The sequence below is a fragment of the Aplidium turbinatum genome, chromosome 1 (assembly GCF_918807975.1).
Source record: "Aplidium turbinatum chromosome 1, kaAplTurb1.1, whole genome shotgun sequence".
NCBI lineage: Eukaryota > Metazoa > Chordata > Ascidiacea > Aplousobranchia > Polyclinidae > Aplidium > Aplidium turbinatum.
Genome location: NC_137472.1, coordinates 36,269,239 through 36,285,887, shown reverse-complemented (window position 1 = coordinate 36,285,887; position 16,649 = coordinate 36,269,239). Strand labels below are relative to the sequence as shown.

General features: G+C 39.7%; 1 protein-coding gene across 1 annotated transcript in view; it reads left to right on the top strand.

Moving 5' to 3' along the window:
* LOC145776937 (uncharacterized) overlaps nucleotides 1–15,516 on the top strand; it is a 33,689-nt gene extending 18,173 nt beyond the window's left edge. The window contains exons 11-36 of the mRNA XM_082588183.1: nucleotides 468–596; nucleotides 858–983; nucleotides 1,371–1,446; nucleotides 2,747–2,849; nucleotides 3,297–3,435; nucleotides 3,521–5,792; nucleotides 6,234–6,281; nucleotides 6,510–6,670; nucleotides 7,120–7,297; nucleotides 7,521–7,618; nucleotides 7,779–8,024; nucleotides 8,432–8,674; nucleotides 8,853–8,999; nucleotides 9,281–9,379; nucleotides 9,487–9,594; nucleotides 9,699–9,785; nucleotides 10,262–10,387; nucleotides 10,775–10,972; nucleotides 11,223–11,402; nucleotides 11,742–11,841; nucleotides 12,731–12,812; nucleotides 13,370–13,469; nucleotides 13,557–13,694; nucleotides 13,915–14,044; nucleotides 14,249–14,365; nucleotides 15,173–15,516. Of these exons, the coding sequence (XP_082444309.1) occupies nucleotides 468–596; nucleotides 858–983; nucleotides 1,371–1,446; nucleotides 2,747–2,849; nucleotides 3,297–3,435; nucleotides 3,521–5,792; nucleotides 6,234–6,281; nucleotides 6,510–6,670; nucleotides 7,120–7,297; nucleotides 7,521–7,618; nucleotides 7,779–8,024; nucleotides 8,432–8,674; nucleotides 8,853–8,999; nucleotides 9,281–9,379; nucleotides 9,487–9,594; nucleotides 9,699–9,785; nucleotides 10,262–10,387; nucleotides 10,775–10,972; nucleotides 11,223–11,402; nucleotides 11,742–11,841; nucleotides 12,731–12,812; nucleotides 13,370–13,469; nucleotides 13,557–13,694; nucleotides 13,915–14,044; nucleotides 14,249–14,365; nucleotides 15,173–15,333 (5,592 nt within the window). The 3' untranslated portion in view covers nucleotides 15,334–15,516. The remainder of the gene's footprint in view (nucleotides 1–467; nucleotides 597–857; nucleotides 984–1,370; nucleotides 1,447–2,746; nucleotides 2,850–3,296; nucleotides 3,436–3,520; nucleotides 5,793–6,233; nucleotides 6,282–6,509; nucleotides 6,671–7,119; nucleotides 7,298–7,520; nucleotides 7,619–7,778; nucleotides 8,025–8,431; nucleotides 8,675–8,852; nucleotides 9,000–9,280; nucleotides 9,380–9,486; nucleotides 9,595–9,698; nucleotides 9,786–10,261; nucleotides 10,388–10,774; nucleotides 10,973–11,222; nucleotides 11,403–11,741; nucleotides 11,842–12,730; nucleotides 12,813–13,369; nucleotides 13,470–13,556; nucleotides 13,695–13,914; nucleotides 14,045–14,248; nucleotides 14,366–15,172) is intronic.
* The last annotated feature ends 1,133 nt before the right edge of the window (nucleotides 15,517–16,649 follow it).

The window sequence follows — 16,649 nt, the reverse complement described above, 5'->3', positions numbered from 1 at the left end:
AGACCTCTGATTCTTTAAATTGTTTACATTGTTAAATTTTGACCGCTAAAACAAGTGTCATGCTCCTCAAAAAAAAACTTTAAACCTCCAGTCGAAATTCATTTGTTTGTCTTCTTCTGTGCCTTCGTCTATTGAAATTGATTAATCAGCGGAGAGGCAAAAAAAAAAAACGTCAACGATGACCCTGATGCTGAGCGGTAAGTCAAGTCCGACTTTTCGGCTTGTTCGAGCTTGTGCTTCATATGAATTCGGGCATGACTTTACTGTTGCAACACTTGCGTTTCAAACTGGAAAAATTGTAGTATAACTGAAATTCAAAAACACTGAACTGTCGAACCTATTTAGGCTTCACGTGTTTTTTCGTGTTTGACTTTACTATGCAAAATTCACTTACAACCCAGTTCCATGACAACAGCCTATTGGCATCAATATTCTTATAATTTCCTAACTGCGTTCTGATTCCACAGGTTGAAGATTACGAGATAGAGGTGGCCCAGTACGAGCTTGTGCAGAAAGAATGGCAAGACGAGAAGCAATCACTTCAGACGATGCTGGAGCGCTACCAGACTGAACGCAGCGGCAACACACCGACACCGGTAGGGCTGCTCCCCAGACAGCAAGTCAGTCGGTTTTTTACATTGATTCAACGTCTGCAGACGTTGAATCAATGTAAAAAGTGACTAATTTGCTCTGGGGATTGTGTGACAATTTGAAATCGCGCTTTTTTAAAAGCAAATACGGCGCTGTTACAATGTGAATTCTTATGTGAAATCCCATCCGGTGAAACTTTGAAGCGATGTAACAAGGCAACTTTGCTGGCTTTTTTATGACCTATGCTCAATGCTTGTTTGTTCCAGGATAAAACTCCAACCGAACCAACTGATCGGGCGTTCATTGTGAGTCAGTTGAAGAATGAGATCAGCGAATTGCAGAACGTAAGGATCAGCATGGAGAAGGACAAAATGAAACTCATTCAAGAGAAAGTGAGTGGACACATTGAATCATGGCTCAACTTTGAAATGTTGGTTGGCACAGTTGGTTGGTTTTGAACCTTTATCCTCGAACTGACAAAGCCTTTCACATACTAGTAGAGGGTTTGGACCACTGAGCTAACGGAGCGGACAGTCAGATCGATCGTTGCTGAGGAATTTGATTTGCTGCAGTTTAGCATGTCAAACATATCCAATTATCCAACCCAGAAAAACTGCCGTTTTTACATCGTTTCAACGTCGATAGATGTTCAGCGACGCCAACGTGATGTACAGAATGAAACTTTTGCTAGTTGGATAACATTTTCATGGTGAGCATGGTACAAAACAACCATCGAAATTTCAACTTTGTATTCCTGCATTGAACAGTTTCTGTTTCAGGAACAACTTCAGAATGCGGCTCTCAACTTGCAAGAAGAACTGAACATGTCGATCAATGAAGCACAAATTGAAAGAGGTGACAATCTTATCACATTTTATTTCTTTGCAAATGAAGACTTGAAACAATTAACGCGTTTTGTGTGATTTGTGTCCGGGCAAAATGATGTTCGACTTATGGGCTGTTGCAATGATGAATGGAGTTTCATGCGAAAGCCTTGTTTAGGTGCGCTGTTCGTGTTTTTTTTAAAGTCTTCCAACATCCTATTCAATTTGACGCTGAAGCTGTCAGCGCTCTTCATATTTTTTTTTTGTTTCTGTTCTCCATATTTGACAAGCCTAGTCTGCAAATGATGCCCGTGACGCGACAATTTATCGAAAGAGAATTTATCGAACGACAGTTTATCGAAAAACAGTTTATCTAACGACAATTCATCGAAACGATAGTTAATCGAACCGACTGCTTACCGAAACGACAATTTATCGGACGACGAATCTCCCGAAACAAATTTTATCTAGGATTAGTCGTTCGATTAATTTTCGTTCGATGAACGGTCGTTTCGATAAACAGTCGTTTCGATTAACCGTCGTTCGATCAATAGTCGTTCGATAAACTGTCGTACTACCATGATGCCAAAGGGGCAGTTTGTTTTGGCTCGAAAGATGCCATGTTATATCACCATATGAAGTATCATACGACCAATCATCCCACGTAGGTTCAGGCGAACTTACTAATTCCACAACCGCATACTTTGTGTTGATTGTGCCGCATATTCAACCACATAGTCAAGGTGTTTGCTTTCGTTGTCATGGCATAGCTACAAAGTGCATGTCGTTTACATGCATTGCTACAGTGATTGAACACGTAACGAGGCTCTCTACATCGACCAGTCGATGTCATCTTACTTGTGATTTCGTTTTGTCAAAAGAAACAAAGCCTGATGCATGCTGACGTAAATTTGATGTGAAAAATTTCAGGCAGTTGCTTGCACAGACCACGTTGTGAAGTTATTCACTGAAGTCCGTGCTTCTGTGCATTCTATGAAGCCTGTCTTGTAACAACAATTAGTTCTTCATTGATGTTAATGACAGCAGGCAGTGTGTTTTCACTTTTCAGTATGTGAATTCAAGGAGATAGAATTAAACATAGGTATTATGCAGACCGGTGCAAATTTGCCTTGCGAAATTTCACGTGTCTGCATTACTGGAAGTACAGTGCATAAAAAACTTGGTTCAGCTCAGACAGGAAAGTTAATATCGTTTGAATCTTGGACTTAATAAACTCTTCGGCAGTGCGCGTATACAGAAAGTGTGGTTGACGTTGAAACATGTATCGTTGTTTGTTTATTTTATCACCAAGACATTGTTTTGCTTTGCAGAAAGCTTTGTTGCATTGAAAGGGGATTTAGAAAACGCCTTGAAAGAAAAGAAAACACTGGAAGCCATTTTGAAAAGCATAACTGACGAGCTCAACTCAAGCAGGTTTCTCTTTTACTGTTTGTTCTTGTTTTTTTTTTATATATATATATATAATTTATAATATATAATATAATCGAACCAGCTCACACAATCTAGAATAGATTACCTGACGGAATCTCATGAAATGTTGCGCCCACTCAGCTATGAAGTTGTCGCTCTTGACCGCCCACCAAGCAAACCAACGTTGAACCTTCTAGTTTCCGCCTTTCTCATCCGCATGGGTTGATAGGTTGCTCGATTTCCTCTCACGACTCATCCCTGTAGCCGGGTTTCTTGGGTATTGGAGTTTCAACATAACTTTAAAATGAAAGGAGCGTTGTCAGATTAAACTTGGTGAAATTTTTCTCTAAGCATTACCGTTGCACCGCCATTAAAGCAGATGTCAGATTGTTGAAAACCGCTTTCTTTTTGCAATTTTTCCGTATTGAGATGTTGACTTCATGTTTGCAGGATGGAAAAGGCAGAGCTGGATGAAGCTATAGAAGCATTGGATGCGCAACATCAAGACGAGATGGCTCAGGTGCTTACGATCAGAGATGATCTCTCTCAACAAAATAAAGTGCATGAAGAAAAACTCCAAACGATCCAGGTATTTTGTGAGAACCATACCCTGCGGTCATTGAGCAATTTCATGATTGCTTACAATGCTTAGTGATTGATTTTTTTTTTTGCAGGACCAAAACGAAAATCTCAAATTGAAAGTTCAAACGCTGATGGAAAAGGTAAAGTCGGATGAAACGGGCAATGATTCTGAACTCTCAAGAGTTCGTGATGATCTTGCTGCTCTCGTTGATGAGAAGCAATTGCTGGAGGTGGAAGCTGAAAGGTTGCGAGGAAAGTTATCTGATTCCGAAAGAAAGATATTGGACTCGGAAAATGCGATGTTAAATGCGGAAACAGCGTTTGAAGAGCTGAAAGAAAAGTGGATAGCTTTGGAGCAGGAAAAAGTTGATGTCGAAAATAAATTTTCTTCCATGGAGCTGGAAAACCGTGCATCCATCGCAAAGTTGCAGGAGGAAGTTCAGAATTATGTCAAGCAACTCGAAATTTCTGAAAGCAAATTAGATGCAGTTGAAGATCAGAGGAAGAAGATGGAAGAAGAGCAAAGGATGACCGTTCTGAAAATGAATCAATTAACAAATGAACATCAAAATGTGATTGCCCAAATCGATGCTTTCCAAGAAGATCGGAGAAAAAGTGAAGAAAAGTATCTTTTATCCATCAAAAACAAAGAGGAGCAAATGGAAATTTTACAATCACAACTTACTAGTTTAGAAGAACAAAATCAACAGAGACTAAAGGAATTAACGAAGCACAACGATAGTGAAGTTGCCTCTTTTACTGAGGTCAGTTCTCTTAAGAACGAAATTCTTCAACTTAATGAGCGATTGCAGGCTTTCATGCTGGAACGGGATTCGTTAAAAAGTAAAATCCAAGTCGCTGAAAATGCATCGAAACAGCTAGAAAGTGACTTGCAAGCAAAGGCAACGGAAATCGCAAGTCTTTTGAAACAGTTGGATGCGACCAAAAGTGAGGTTATCATGAAAGTCCAGGAAACGACAAAGGAACACAACTTGAAATATGTTGAGCTGACTGAGCAGCATCAAGCTGAACTATTGAAAATTGAAACTGCACATCAAACAGTGGTAGAGAATTTGAAAGATAATTTTGCGCTGAAGATGCAACAAGTGCTTTCTGAACACGAAGACAGCTTAAAGCTTCTTCTAGAAGAACAAGAGTCTTTGAAGCATCAGAAACTGATGATCGAAGAAAGAGTGGAATTCATGGAACAAGATGTTGGCGATGAGGTGAAGATTCTTCAGGAGAAACTCGACAAATCGGAAGTTGATCATTCAAATGATGCCCAAGAGCTTGCATCAATCAATGCACAACTCAACAAGGAACTAAGTCGTCAAAGATCTTTGGCGGAAAACCTCGAAGAAGAGCTGAAGAAACAGTTGGAAACTCATCAAAGCCAAAGCAAGCGGAAACAACAGGAGCTCAATCAACTACACTCTACTGTTTTGAACGAAAAAGCTCTTCTTAAGACGTCCTTTGATGAAGAGAAAAAACGCTTGGAGGAAAAGTATGAAGAAGATTTAGCAGAAATAAAACTCAGCTTCAGGGACCAAGCTGAAAAATCAGAAGATATCCATGCAAAAGAAATTGTGAAAACTGTGTCAGAATTAAAGGATTCTCACCGAGCCAACTGCAAGAGTTTAGAAGAGCGTCTCTTGCGAGCTCAACAAGAAAGAACCACCATAGAAGAGGATTTACAGAAAGCTCAAGATGATCTTGTGACTTTATCAGAGCATTATGAACAGGAGGAAACGAAATGGAAGAATGATGCATCTTTTGCCATGGAGAAACTGAAGCAGTCGCACAAGGAAGAAATTGTGAAATTAAAATCGGAAAACGAGGATTTGTTGCAGAGGGTGTTGAATCAAAATACGAACTCGATTGGGAATGAACTGGCAGATTCACAACTGAATGATTTGCAGGATGTAGAAAAAAGGCTGCTTGCTGAAGTTGACGCATTAAAAAGTGCTGAAAAAGAACAGCAGAGAATCCACAGAGAAGAACTGGCCGAAAATGTGAAAGAAATATTGAACCTCAAAGAACAGTTATCAGATTTGAAAGGTCAGAACCAAAATCTTCAAAGCGTAAACAAATCTTCCGAAGAAGCTCATAGTAAATTATCAAACGTTGATGGAAATGCTCCTAACGCTGAATACGAAGCCACGATTGCTTCATTGAAGTCTGAATTGGCAAACTTAAAACTTTTGTCCGTTAAAGTGGTTCCTGCTGGGCCGGACTCGACCTCCAGTGGAAAACAAGTGGACATCCATCAGATGCTGGAAGAAGTGAGGATGAGAGATCTCGAAGAGTTGGAAAAAGCGGATCTTTCAAAAGAAGACATCAGTACTCTCTTGTCGTTAATAAAAGGTTAGTTGCTGAAGTAAACGTAACAATATTTTAACAATTGTTCTGTTATTGCTTGTTTGAGTGTTGGCTTAAAGAAATTCAGTTTATTTTTTAGTACCAGCTGAAAGTTTAAATAGCAACAGCATTTGTTTAGACTTAATATTAGTTTGATGCATTTATGTTGAAACAATGCCAGTAGTATGTTAAGGTTGTAGGAACTAACATCGGGACCAACTGGAGCACCTTAAAAAGTATTGATTTAAATACAGATGGTAGTTTGGAACCTACAGGCAAAAATACATAAAATGTGTTCACAGTAAGCAAGTTTTGTCAATGATCCACGGCACCGGATTAACTTTTTGATTTCAACTTAGTGGGGTACCAGAAAAGCTGTTTCACGACTATGCATTTATGTGATGACTCTTCTAGTACAAGAGTTTCATGTCAATTTGTACTTTGCAGAAAGAGATCATGTTATCAACGTACTGAGTGCCGAAGTCCGGTCTAAAGGTAAGAAGAATATCCCAGATAGCAAATCAACCGTTTTTTACATTGATTCAACACCTGCAGACGTTGAATCAATGTAAAAAACGGTTGATTTGCTATCTGGAATGTTGCATCAAGCGATCAACTAACATATTTATGAAAGGCAGACCGTTTTGTATGTGCATGTCGTTTGGTTGCTTAGAGCGAATCAAGACGTAGCAATAGCTCTGTACTTTTTGCTTATCATTTTAGAATCGACGAATGACCATGAAATTCAATTGAAACAACTCAACGAGGAAAAAGAACAAATCTTGAATGTTATTTCGGAAAAGACGAAAGAAAATCGAAACTTGAAGGACGAACTGCATCGAATGATGGACGTAGTTTCCGCGGGAAAAAGCGCTCTGTCCAAGGTGCACTTTTACTCTCTACACAACTTACTTTGCTTTTTGCTTTCATCAGCTTCTGCTTGCGTCTGTTGAGACTGTCAGATGAGGACGATGTCTTTGGCGGTTCTTACGAGACCACGCCAGTTTATGTTGGTTGATGAGTTGATTAAATTCGAAGAAATATTATCAGCTAAATAACGAATTCATCAAGCATTATGGCGTGATATTGTCTCAACAGTCTTCCAGACCATCTTTGGTTGTTGACCTGCCCATCCAGCAGAAGTTGTAATTTGTACAACGTCTGATGACACTAACGCAATGTAAAAATGACAACTTTGGCTGGTCGGGTAACCAACCAAGTCAGGTTGTGGTAAAACGTTGTTTCAAATTCATTGAACAGAAGAAAAGTTTTTTTTACCTTAAATTAAATATCTGGTCAATCTATTAAAATCTCTTGTTCATTTCCTGTGCAGGTTCAAGAAGAAAACCAGGCCTTGGTTGCTAAGTACGAGGGGCTGGATCAGGGTATGACCAAAGAAACTGTGGCCCAGTTGTCCAAGCTTGTCTCAGAGAAAGATTTAGAAATCGAAGCTCTGAAGCAAAAGTGCCAAACACTTTTGGACGTTCTTCATCAACAAGAGGAGAGACAAGGTAAGCTTACAACACGGGAATGCATCAGACAGTGGTTGACATCGCAGCAGAAACACATAAAATGATCGCTGTCCGCGTTGGTTTTAAGCTTTTTCACCTTGGTTACAATAATGAGTATTATGAGAGCCTTACCTTCTCATCCCCCGATGTATAGAATTAAGTACAGGAGCATCTTTACCATCTTTTATTGGTTGTGTTTATAATTTTATCTTTTTATTTTTAGCATCTTCGCCAGGGAATAGCAATACCACGGAGCCTAATAATATATCTGCTCAGCAATTGCAGGGGTTGCTCAAAGATCGAGATACTTTATCCCAACAGGTAACAGTTATGTGTGTTTTAAATCATGCCAATTGTGTTACGTTCTTTCAAATACTATCCAGAAAATGTCATCATTTTTGGATTCATTTCACTGCACTCCTTATCCAAATCTGTTTTTGGTTAGTTTTCGCACATGTTTTACTCATTTGAACTTTTGCAGATTCGACAGTTGCTCACAGAACGTGATCATTTGGTGGGGCTGGTGAACAGCAAACACCAGGAGGCGGTGTTGTTTCAAGAAGAAGCTCGAAAAGCCGCGGAATCGCTCGAGCGTGACGCTGTTGAGAACTCCCGACTGCAAGTGTCTTACAACAACCTCGTGCATGATTATGAACAGCTTGAAATAAGACAAGCGTCGGTACAGAAACAATTGTCGGGCTTCAAAGAAACGCTGAATCATTTAGAAGTAAATTTTCTCTCATTTTTAGTTTTATTTGTTAGTTTTAACTTAAATTTCCGATGTGGGCTGCAGGTGCAATGATACACGGCATGTTAGGTCTATCATTTGAAAAAAAGTGGATAGATATAAACTAAAGATAGTCAGCCAGGTTAAAAACTTGTAAAATTTGTTTTAATTTCTATCGTAAATTTGTAACGTTTTCCACCGTAACCTTGTAAGCTACACATTTGTTGTTTTACGAAACCAGAAAAGCAACCAGAAACCGTTTTACGAAACCAGAAAAGAGAGTGAGCGGTGTCAGCTTTTAATTTATTACTCAGACTATGCAAAGTATTTTATTATTTTTTTTTTGTCTTGATGCTCTTCCTGCAAATGTATCTGTTTCAAAATCGTCATCAGAAACTTCTCTTAAGGAATCTAAAGAGATCCTCCTCACCAAGCTGGACATCGAATCACCTCCTGCTACCTCCATTAAGCCTTCCAACCGTTCCATCGATGAAGTGATGGAAAATCTTCGATCAGACACCTCCAAGCCATCCTCTGGGAAATCTAAAGAAGAGCTGCAAAGCATTGTGGACAAAAATACTGAAGCTCTTCTTCAAAAAGACCTCCTGCTTCAAGAAAACATGGACAAGTCAAGCCTGCGGGAAAAAGAGGCAAGGAAAACTTTTGTGACATTGATGATAGTATAAATCAATGTTGTATTTCTCAATGCTTTTCCAACATGGATGAAACACATATTTGTGTGAAGTATGAGGTCTGGTTTGTATGACACAAAAATTCTGCTTGTTGCACTTTTTTATAACTAAATGTTGTTATTGTTCATGTGATTAGGTCAAACAGCTAAAGATAGACCTGAGAGAAAAGGATATCTTGATTCATAAGAAGATGGAAGAGAAAAACCAACTGGCGAAAGATCTGGCTCAACGAACCAACGAAGTCACAATCTTGCGGAGATCGGTGGAAAATCTCCGAGAACAGGTAATTTGGCGTTTTATCTTTTTGTGACATTACGCTATTGAAATGGCTATAAGGTAGACTAGATAGACATTGCATTGACCATAGACATAACATTATGGAAGAAACATTGACTATTCCAGTATCCATGCAGTCTTAAGAAAAGTAGTTTGAACACAAACTATGTAATCATAAATTCCAAAACTTTGTAAATTTTGTAATCGTCCGCCTTTGCGGGAACACGTGCCAACTGACGTTAGCGATTTCATTTCCATTAAATTATCATCGCCGCAATTGTCATTCAGATTTCAAATACATCTCATGAAGCTGAAACACTGAGGAAAAGACTTGAAACTGTGGAAAGAACGTCGAGCGATAAAGACTCCGAATCGCAGGCTTTTCAGGTATTTCGGTCTTTATATACCGACCACCCCTAAAGGAAAATAAAAAAATATGTCACCTCTAGTTATGGGAAACATAGCAGTGAGTTCCTGTTGTTTTCGTCTTGCAGGAGACAAATGCTCAACTCTCGTTGATGTTGAAGGAGCGAGAATATGAGTTGGAAACACTGAAAGAGAAAGTTGAAAACTTGCATGATCTTTTGCAGCGGAACGAGCAGGTAAGACAACTGGAACGTCTCTGAATTCAAGTGCAAGAACTCCAAAGCAAGTTAAACTAACAATTCAATATAAGTTCACTCTAACCAGCGATGTTGTGTTAAAGGGAAAAGACCACGAATCTCAAAAATATTTGAAGGAACTCGATCGCGCAAAGGAACAAACCACCAGCGCCAAGCACGAGAGAGATCAGGTCAGATTGAAGGATTCTATAACAATAATACTGTAGTCATAAAAATTGAATGAGGCTGTTTACCAGGTATTTAGTTAAATATCATGATACGTTCTACTGGTGCAAACTAAACTGAACAATCACAAGATGTATAAGGTGATAATCTGCTTTTATTCCGACGTTTCGCCAATAAGACACGACTGACTTCTTCAGGGGGCTAGATCTGGTAGTGGCTACCAGCTACCTGTATATCATGGTAAAATATAGAACCATGTTGCTGTAATTGTAACTCAACTAAACATGCAGAATAAAATTCAACTTCCAAACAAAAATTATTGTTTTACATGTTTAGTTGATTTACAGCAATATCCTTTTCACCGATATTTTCCCAATATTCACCACTCATCGTGTATGTATAGGCAGCCCACATCGTCAGGCAACGCTCCTGGCGGTCGACGTTTGAAACAAAACAGGTTTTCAGTTTCTCTCTGTCGCAGATCATGTTGACACTGAAGCAGAAGCAAATCGAAACGCAGCGAGCTACCGAGGAAGCGAGGCAACTGCGAGATAAAGAATCGAAACTTCAGTCTGAGCTCACCCGCCTGCGTGGCCATCTTGTTCAGGTGACTATCTCCGAAGCAGATTTTGTTTGATTGGCAGACGGAAAAATCTCTATGTTATCTTGTCACTCTCCAAGCAAGTTTCCTGTACATTGTTACAGATTGACAGCTTTACAACTTCTTATGCTAGTCAATGACGTGTTTAGCAGGCGTTGCTCCAAAATTATCTAATATCTATACAAGGTTTGGCTGCACTCACTGTAAGTTTCAGTGCTGCATTGATTCAAATTTGTCCAGAATATTAAAGCTTTGATGAAAACTCCGTGAAGTCATTCTTTCACTGAACCTCTACGCCGCTTGCCATTCTCTTGGTCTTGATTTAATTGTGGTTGTGTTTTTACTCTTAATTTTGTAGAATAACCTTATAGAGGAAACTTTATAACGTGGCAGGTGGAAGAAACATACACACAGGAAGCCGTGCTCTCCTCTGAACGGGAGCAAGCTTTGCGATCTCGGTTGGAACAAATCCAGAATAAGAACGCGTCTGCCGTTGAAGCCAACGAGTTGTCGAAGCAGCAAATGGAGAGCTTGCAAGAACAAATACGTTCGGCTTCGCAGCAAAGAGACCAAGCCATTCAAAACTTACAGGCAAGAACTATTATCTAATATACAGTATTTGGTATTTGTGCTCGCAGCGTTGATATGACATACTTTTCTAATTACTCACGTTATATTTTTGTTGTTATACGTTACTTGGTCGTGCGATGAAAGGCTTTAAAGTAGACAGCAAACGAATCCAGGTCAAAGGTCAGCTCATGGATTCAAGAGCCACCTTTTGTTGTTTTAGTTCAAACGTTTTTCGCGCAAAATCAAAACAACGTGTCAATTGCCTTTGTAGCTGGCGAAGGAACAAAACACGCAATACGCATCAGCTCTTCACCAACTCCAGGTGGCGGCAGAGCGCATGCAGCGTGAGGAGGCTGCCACGTACAACGCGCGCGTTGAGAAAATCAATCAGCAATACCAGGCGAGAGTGAATGAAGGTGAAAAGCTTGCCAACGAGGTTCTGGAGTTGAAGGTAAGTGCTTAGAAAGAAATGACCTCCTGCAAAAGTGGTATGATAGAAATTTTGAGTTGAAGTATTGTGAGCTTCACTTAAATAATAATTAAACGTTTGATTGAGAAGAACTAAAGTTTCAATCGCAAATTTGAATAAGCTTAACTGAAGATGATCTAGCTTCTAGCTGATCGAAATCGATTTTTAGCTATATATGATTGAACTGACTCGTGTGAAACTAAATTTCTTTGCATTACAAGACATGTAACTGAGTCGTTCATATCAAGCATTGTTGTGGGTTTGACACCTGTCAGAATATACTTCATTTTCTTGAAAGTTTCAATCGATTTCCATCGCCAGGTCAAGTTGGAGGATGCCAGTGTTGCTTTAGAATCGGCGTCACGCCTCAACGAGCAGTTGGAATTGAAGGAACAAGCAATCGACAAGTTGAAGCAATTAGGTAACCATCGCATTGCTCGCTTGAATGGCGTTTGTGGACATATTCTATCATTTATCACAATTCAGTAATGAGAATATTCCGTTTCTTTGTGATTTTACAAAACAAAAACCGATTAATTTCCATCCCACCATGTGTTTTATCTTATACAGACGTTGAAAGAACCCTGTTTTTGCTGTCTGCCTCAGATTTGCTTGTTGGTTGCGTTGTTTTCTTCAGTTTTCAAACTTGCCTCAGTTTTGGTTTTGTGTTATCGGATTGTGTTTTGCTTGCCGTGCATTGCCAGGCCTTGTATAATCTCTGCAGGCAACTGTGATGCCGCCTTCACAGCAACCTGCAAGGATTTAACAAATCTTTGGCGCTCTTCAACTAACAGTTGTCGTTGGAATGGCTTGACAGTTTTTTTTTGTTACTTTAACATTTTTTGATTTTGTTCACAACCGAGAAAAAGCCTTGTCATTGACGTCATAATCTCAGCTGGCAATCTGTTGTATTGATTGATGACATCACAGTTCCAGATGAGATTTTAATGTTTATTGACATTGTCATCGAGTCATGGAAGGATTGACATCAGCTTTATGTTTGAGCACGCAGAAAAACATTTCTACTTTTGAACAAGCATCTGTGAAGTGTCGTTTCATTCACTTAAGTTCAATGCCATGATGAGAAGAAAAAAAATGAGAGGTGATTTTTGTGCTAAGTCTATGGACGTGGACTTACTGCATTAGGAACTGATTGGTTTCAGAGTTCTGGTCAGTTTCTTGTGCATTTGCTCCACTTTCTGTGTCAGCAACAGAGCGCTCGTCAGTGTCCAGGCAGCCTCGTGCATGGTCTCTTCCTCGCAACTGGCCCGATCGCATTCAAACCATTAACTTGTGTTTTTGTTTTCAAGTTTCGGAAAAACAGCTTCAGTTGGAAAACCTTCAGGACGAACTTCACAAACTGAACGCCAAGTCTGACGCCATGGTGGACAGGTTAGTACTCTCCGTTGTGTAAGGCTCTTCGATTCATGTAACCTGCATGGCCGAATCCCGAATGGTAGCGCCAGAAATGTTCCGAAGGCTCTATGTTCGACGCCCTTCTCGAGCACGTGGCTAACCAACTGAAGTTGTTATCTTTACAAGCTTGTTTGGGAACGTGTGAACTTTCACATAATTGTATCATATATCATCAATAGCTCACACACTAGAAGGTAGACACGAGGATTAGCTTCTTTGCTTCCCTGTTTACTTGATCCAAGTCTTCTTCACGATGCCGCTTTTGAAAACCGATGAAATATCCCGCTATCGCTTGTGTATTGTCAGAACGGGCGAAAATAAAATGTTTCTCTTTTTGTTTCACAGTTTTGTGAACAAAACCCTATTTCAAAAACATTTACTTTTTCACTTTCACTTTTTTTTTTATCCTGGATTCGTGTCTGGCAGTTAAAGATTTAAATTAAGCTGACGGGGCAAGGAAACCAATCTTCGTGTTCACCTTTAGGCAAGTTACTAAGCTTCACGCTTTGAAAAACGATGCATATGCGTTGCAGGCAGCTGGTTAAGAACCTACTGATCGGTTACTTCAGCTCACCACCAGCCAAGCAGCCTGACGTGGTCAGACTAATCTCGTCCATGATCGGATTCACCAAGGTTTGTTGAACACTTTTAAAGATACCGAGATTATTGCGAAATGGAGATGGCTCTTCATCTTGCTGACTTTGATTCGACTTTTATCAGGAAGAAGAGGCCAAGTTGCAGCCGCCAAAGAAAGGTTGGACGAGTGGGTGGTTGCCATGGGGACGGAGTGGCCCATCATCCCCGGGAGCCCACGATGGACATCATAATACTTCAACACACGACGATAGTTTGAATGAGGTGCACACTTGTATGGCCGTGTTCTATTCTATGTAACACATCGATACAATCACTGCACGTGCACAGTCGCATTATTGATTTTGATTTGCAGTAAAGGTGCAATTAAGTTGCCGTTTCTGGTGGAGCTATTGAAGTAACCTTGAGCCTGAGCACAATCTCGTATTTTTGTCACTGAATGATTCAATTGGTGAAGTTTTAATCATGTTCTGTTCGGATGCAGTCGTTTACGGGAATGTTCGTTAAGTTTCTTGAAGATGAATCAGCGAAACGACCTGTTGTCAAGCTACCGGCGGCTGCCATGGTCAACAGCGCCCAGCAGCGGATGAATCAAAGAAAACTGGCTGCCGAAGGTGTGTCCATCTCTTTTTTTGTTGATTTACGAGCTAGCTAATTTTTGAAAAAATACTGATGTCAAATCCAAGGCTGCGGCATTACTTTCAGGGTATATATTTTTTTATCTATACCAATCGTTCATGTGTGTATCGTTGATTTGATCGCATTGGAAAGTTAAACGTTATTAAGCGTTAAACTAACTTCTTCAACCACTTGTTTAGGTATCCCGACCCCTGCATTCAACCCCCCTCGCACAGAGAACAGTGGTTTTTCCCTTCCAGCACGGTCCACTGTGGCCGGGCGGTACAACCCCTACCTTGCAACGTCATCGACAAGCAGTAAGTCGACAACTGCTGCGTTGGTGTAGATTTTTACTTTCTAGACTAATTTGTGTTATTACTTTATCGACTTCTTTTTTGAAAGCGGTGGAAGAACCAGTCTTGGACAACTAGATTTTTTTAGCTCTTTAAAATTAGATTAGAATTCGAGTTATTCAAGTTTTCGCAAATTAGGTAAGAGGTTAAACTAGATTAGAACTAGTTAAACGCAATTGTTCCGTATTTTTTTCTATTTGAATAAAAACGCCAATATGGCAAATCTTGATCACAGTGTCATTCCACCATCACAGCACTAAACCTGCCTTGCCACTCACATCAAGTTGTGACGCAGGTGATATAACGAACTAATCCGGTTTATAATGACTTCGCTGCTTAAGCGATGGGATGACAGTTTTGATTTTGATCGTTTTGTACCATTTTCCTTGCATGAGGTTGATAAGGCAGTTTTCTTTGATTTGCTGAAAAGTACTGATGGACAAACTAAAATTTTTAGCAAGACCGGAGATTATTATTAGAACTATAAATAGCGAAGCATGCTTTTACAAATTCGATTAGAATTACCGACATTTCCCTCTAATTCATCGAATTAGACAATCTAGCTAGTTGTCCAAGTCTGGTGAGAACATGTTTTACATTCCAAAACGTAACTGCATTAAGTGATCAAGAAAATGGAAGTATCTTCTGACAGGTGTCAAACCCACAACAATGCTTGATATGAACGACTCGGTTACATGTCTTGTAATACAAAGGAATTCGTGTGAAAATAAATTCCTCTGCATTGAAGTGAATATTTTTTTTCAACCTCAGAAACGCCATCTAGCGGTCCTCCATCTCATCCCTTGATGCAACCTCTGGGTTCGATGCTTCCAACATTCTCGCCGTTGACGAGCATTAAACCTACGTCCGAACGAGACTTGCTGCAAGGAATCCTACAACCCGAAACTAGTTCCTTGCCAACTTCATCCTGAAACTGATCGTCGTCTTATCATATTTATTGCGCACCCGGTGAACTGTGGTGGTTTTGCTTTCTAGGATTGTCATAACACGAGCTTTGCATAGGACGGTGCAATCTATACTTTTGCTGTCGAAATGAATGAAAATCGATATATATTGTTGAGTATTTGTTATATTGTTGAAATACAATTTAAAGAAACATATGATAGTCTGTGTATGTAGCGTACAAACAACTGCAACTGGTTTGAACCTCGCCGAATAGAATTTGTTCGTCTATAACCGTATTAGTACAAGAGTCAAAGACGGAAAGACATCTTCACGTTCATTTTCAAGTCTACAGTGTTATAATGTCATTCACGCGTTTTCGTTAGGTTATGCAAAGAAAGCTGTCATGGCCAGATATACGTTGCCGATCTTCGTGATCATTAGTTTCGCGCCAAAGCCGCTTGCTCAACTACGTTTTCGAGACAAATTTCATGGAATATAACCAACATTAAGCGGCATCAAACCCCCTCACGAAAATTTTTTCTCAAGGCAGTATATTAAAGTTGTAAACTATCCCTATAAAAAATCAATTGTGTAAATATTACTAAGTGTGGATGAACTCTACCGGGTCCACATCGAGCTTGAAAAAACGAAAAATAAGGTCATTCCATATGAAAACAGACAATTATGAAGATACCTCAAATATGCTACCGGTACCTTTCAGATTTTGCTGAAAAGTTGTCATACTATGCCTTTGACTACTAAACGAAGGAATCCCAAATTTTAGATTAATATCAAAGAGTTTGCCCATGGCGGCCATTTGAACTTCGAGTACCACCCTCGTTTCTGACTTGTGGGGGTAGCGTATAACATTTTTTGCCATTTTCAGGACCCCACAACTTCTATTGTAAATGTAATGGAAAACTAAAATTTAGCATGCTAAAAACTATACTGCACAATTCCACAGTAAAAAACAACATTGCTTGATGGGTCACCAAAATCTTAATATTTTGCCCTGTAAAGGTGTTTTTTTTTTCAACTTTCATGACATCCAAACCTGTTAGAATACTTGCCTAAAACATATTGGCCGCACTAAATCTGCAATGGTAAAGTGGCTCTACAACATGGGCCCAGTTACATGCATCTGTCGTGCCAAGCCCTAAAACAGCGGACCATGTTGTTGTGTGCAGCAAGTGGGTCGTTTCAATGTACAACTCCGTCTAAACTTAATAGCCACCTCTCAAACATTATTTCAGGGAAACCACATCGCTCGTTCAACAATATTAAAAAAAGTTTGAAGGTCCATCAGTAGGCCTAGGGTAGAGCCCCTTCTTAAAGCGCACAC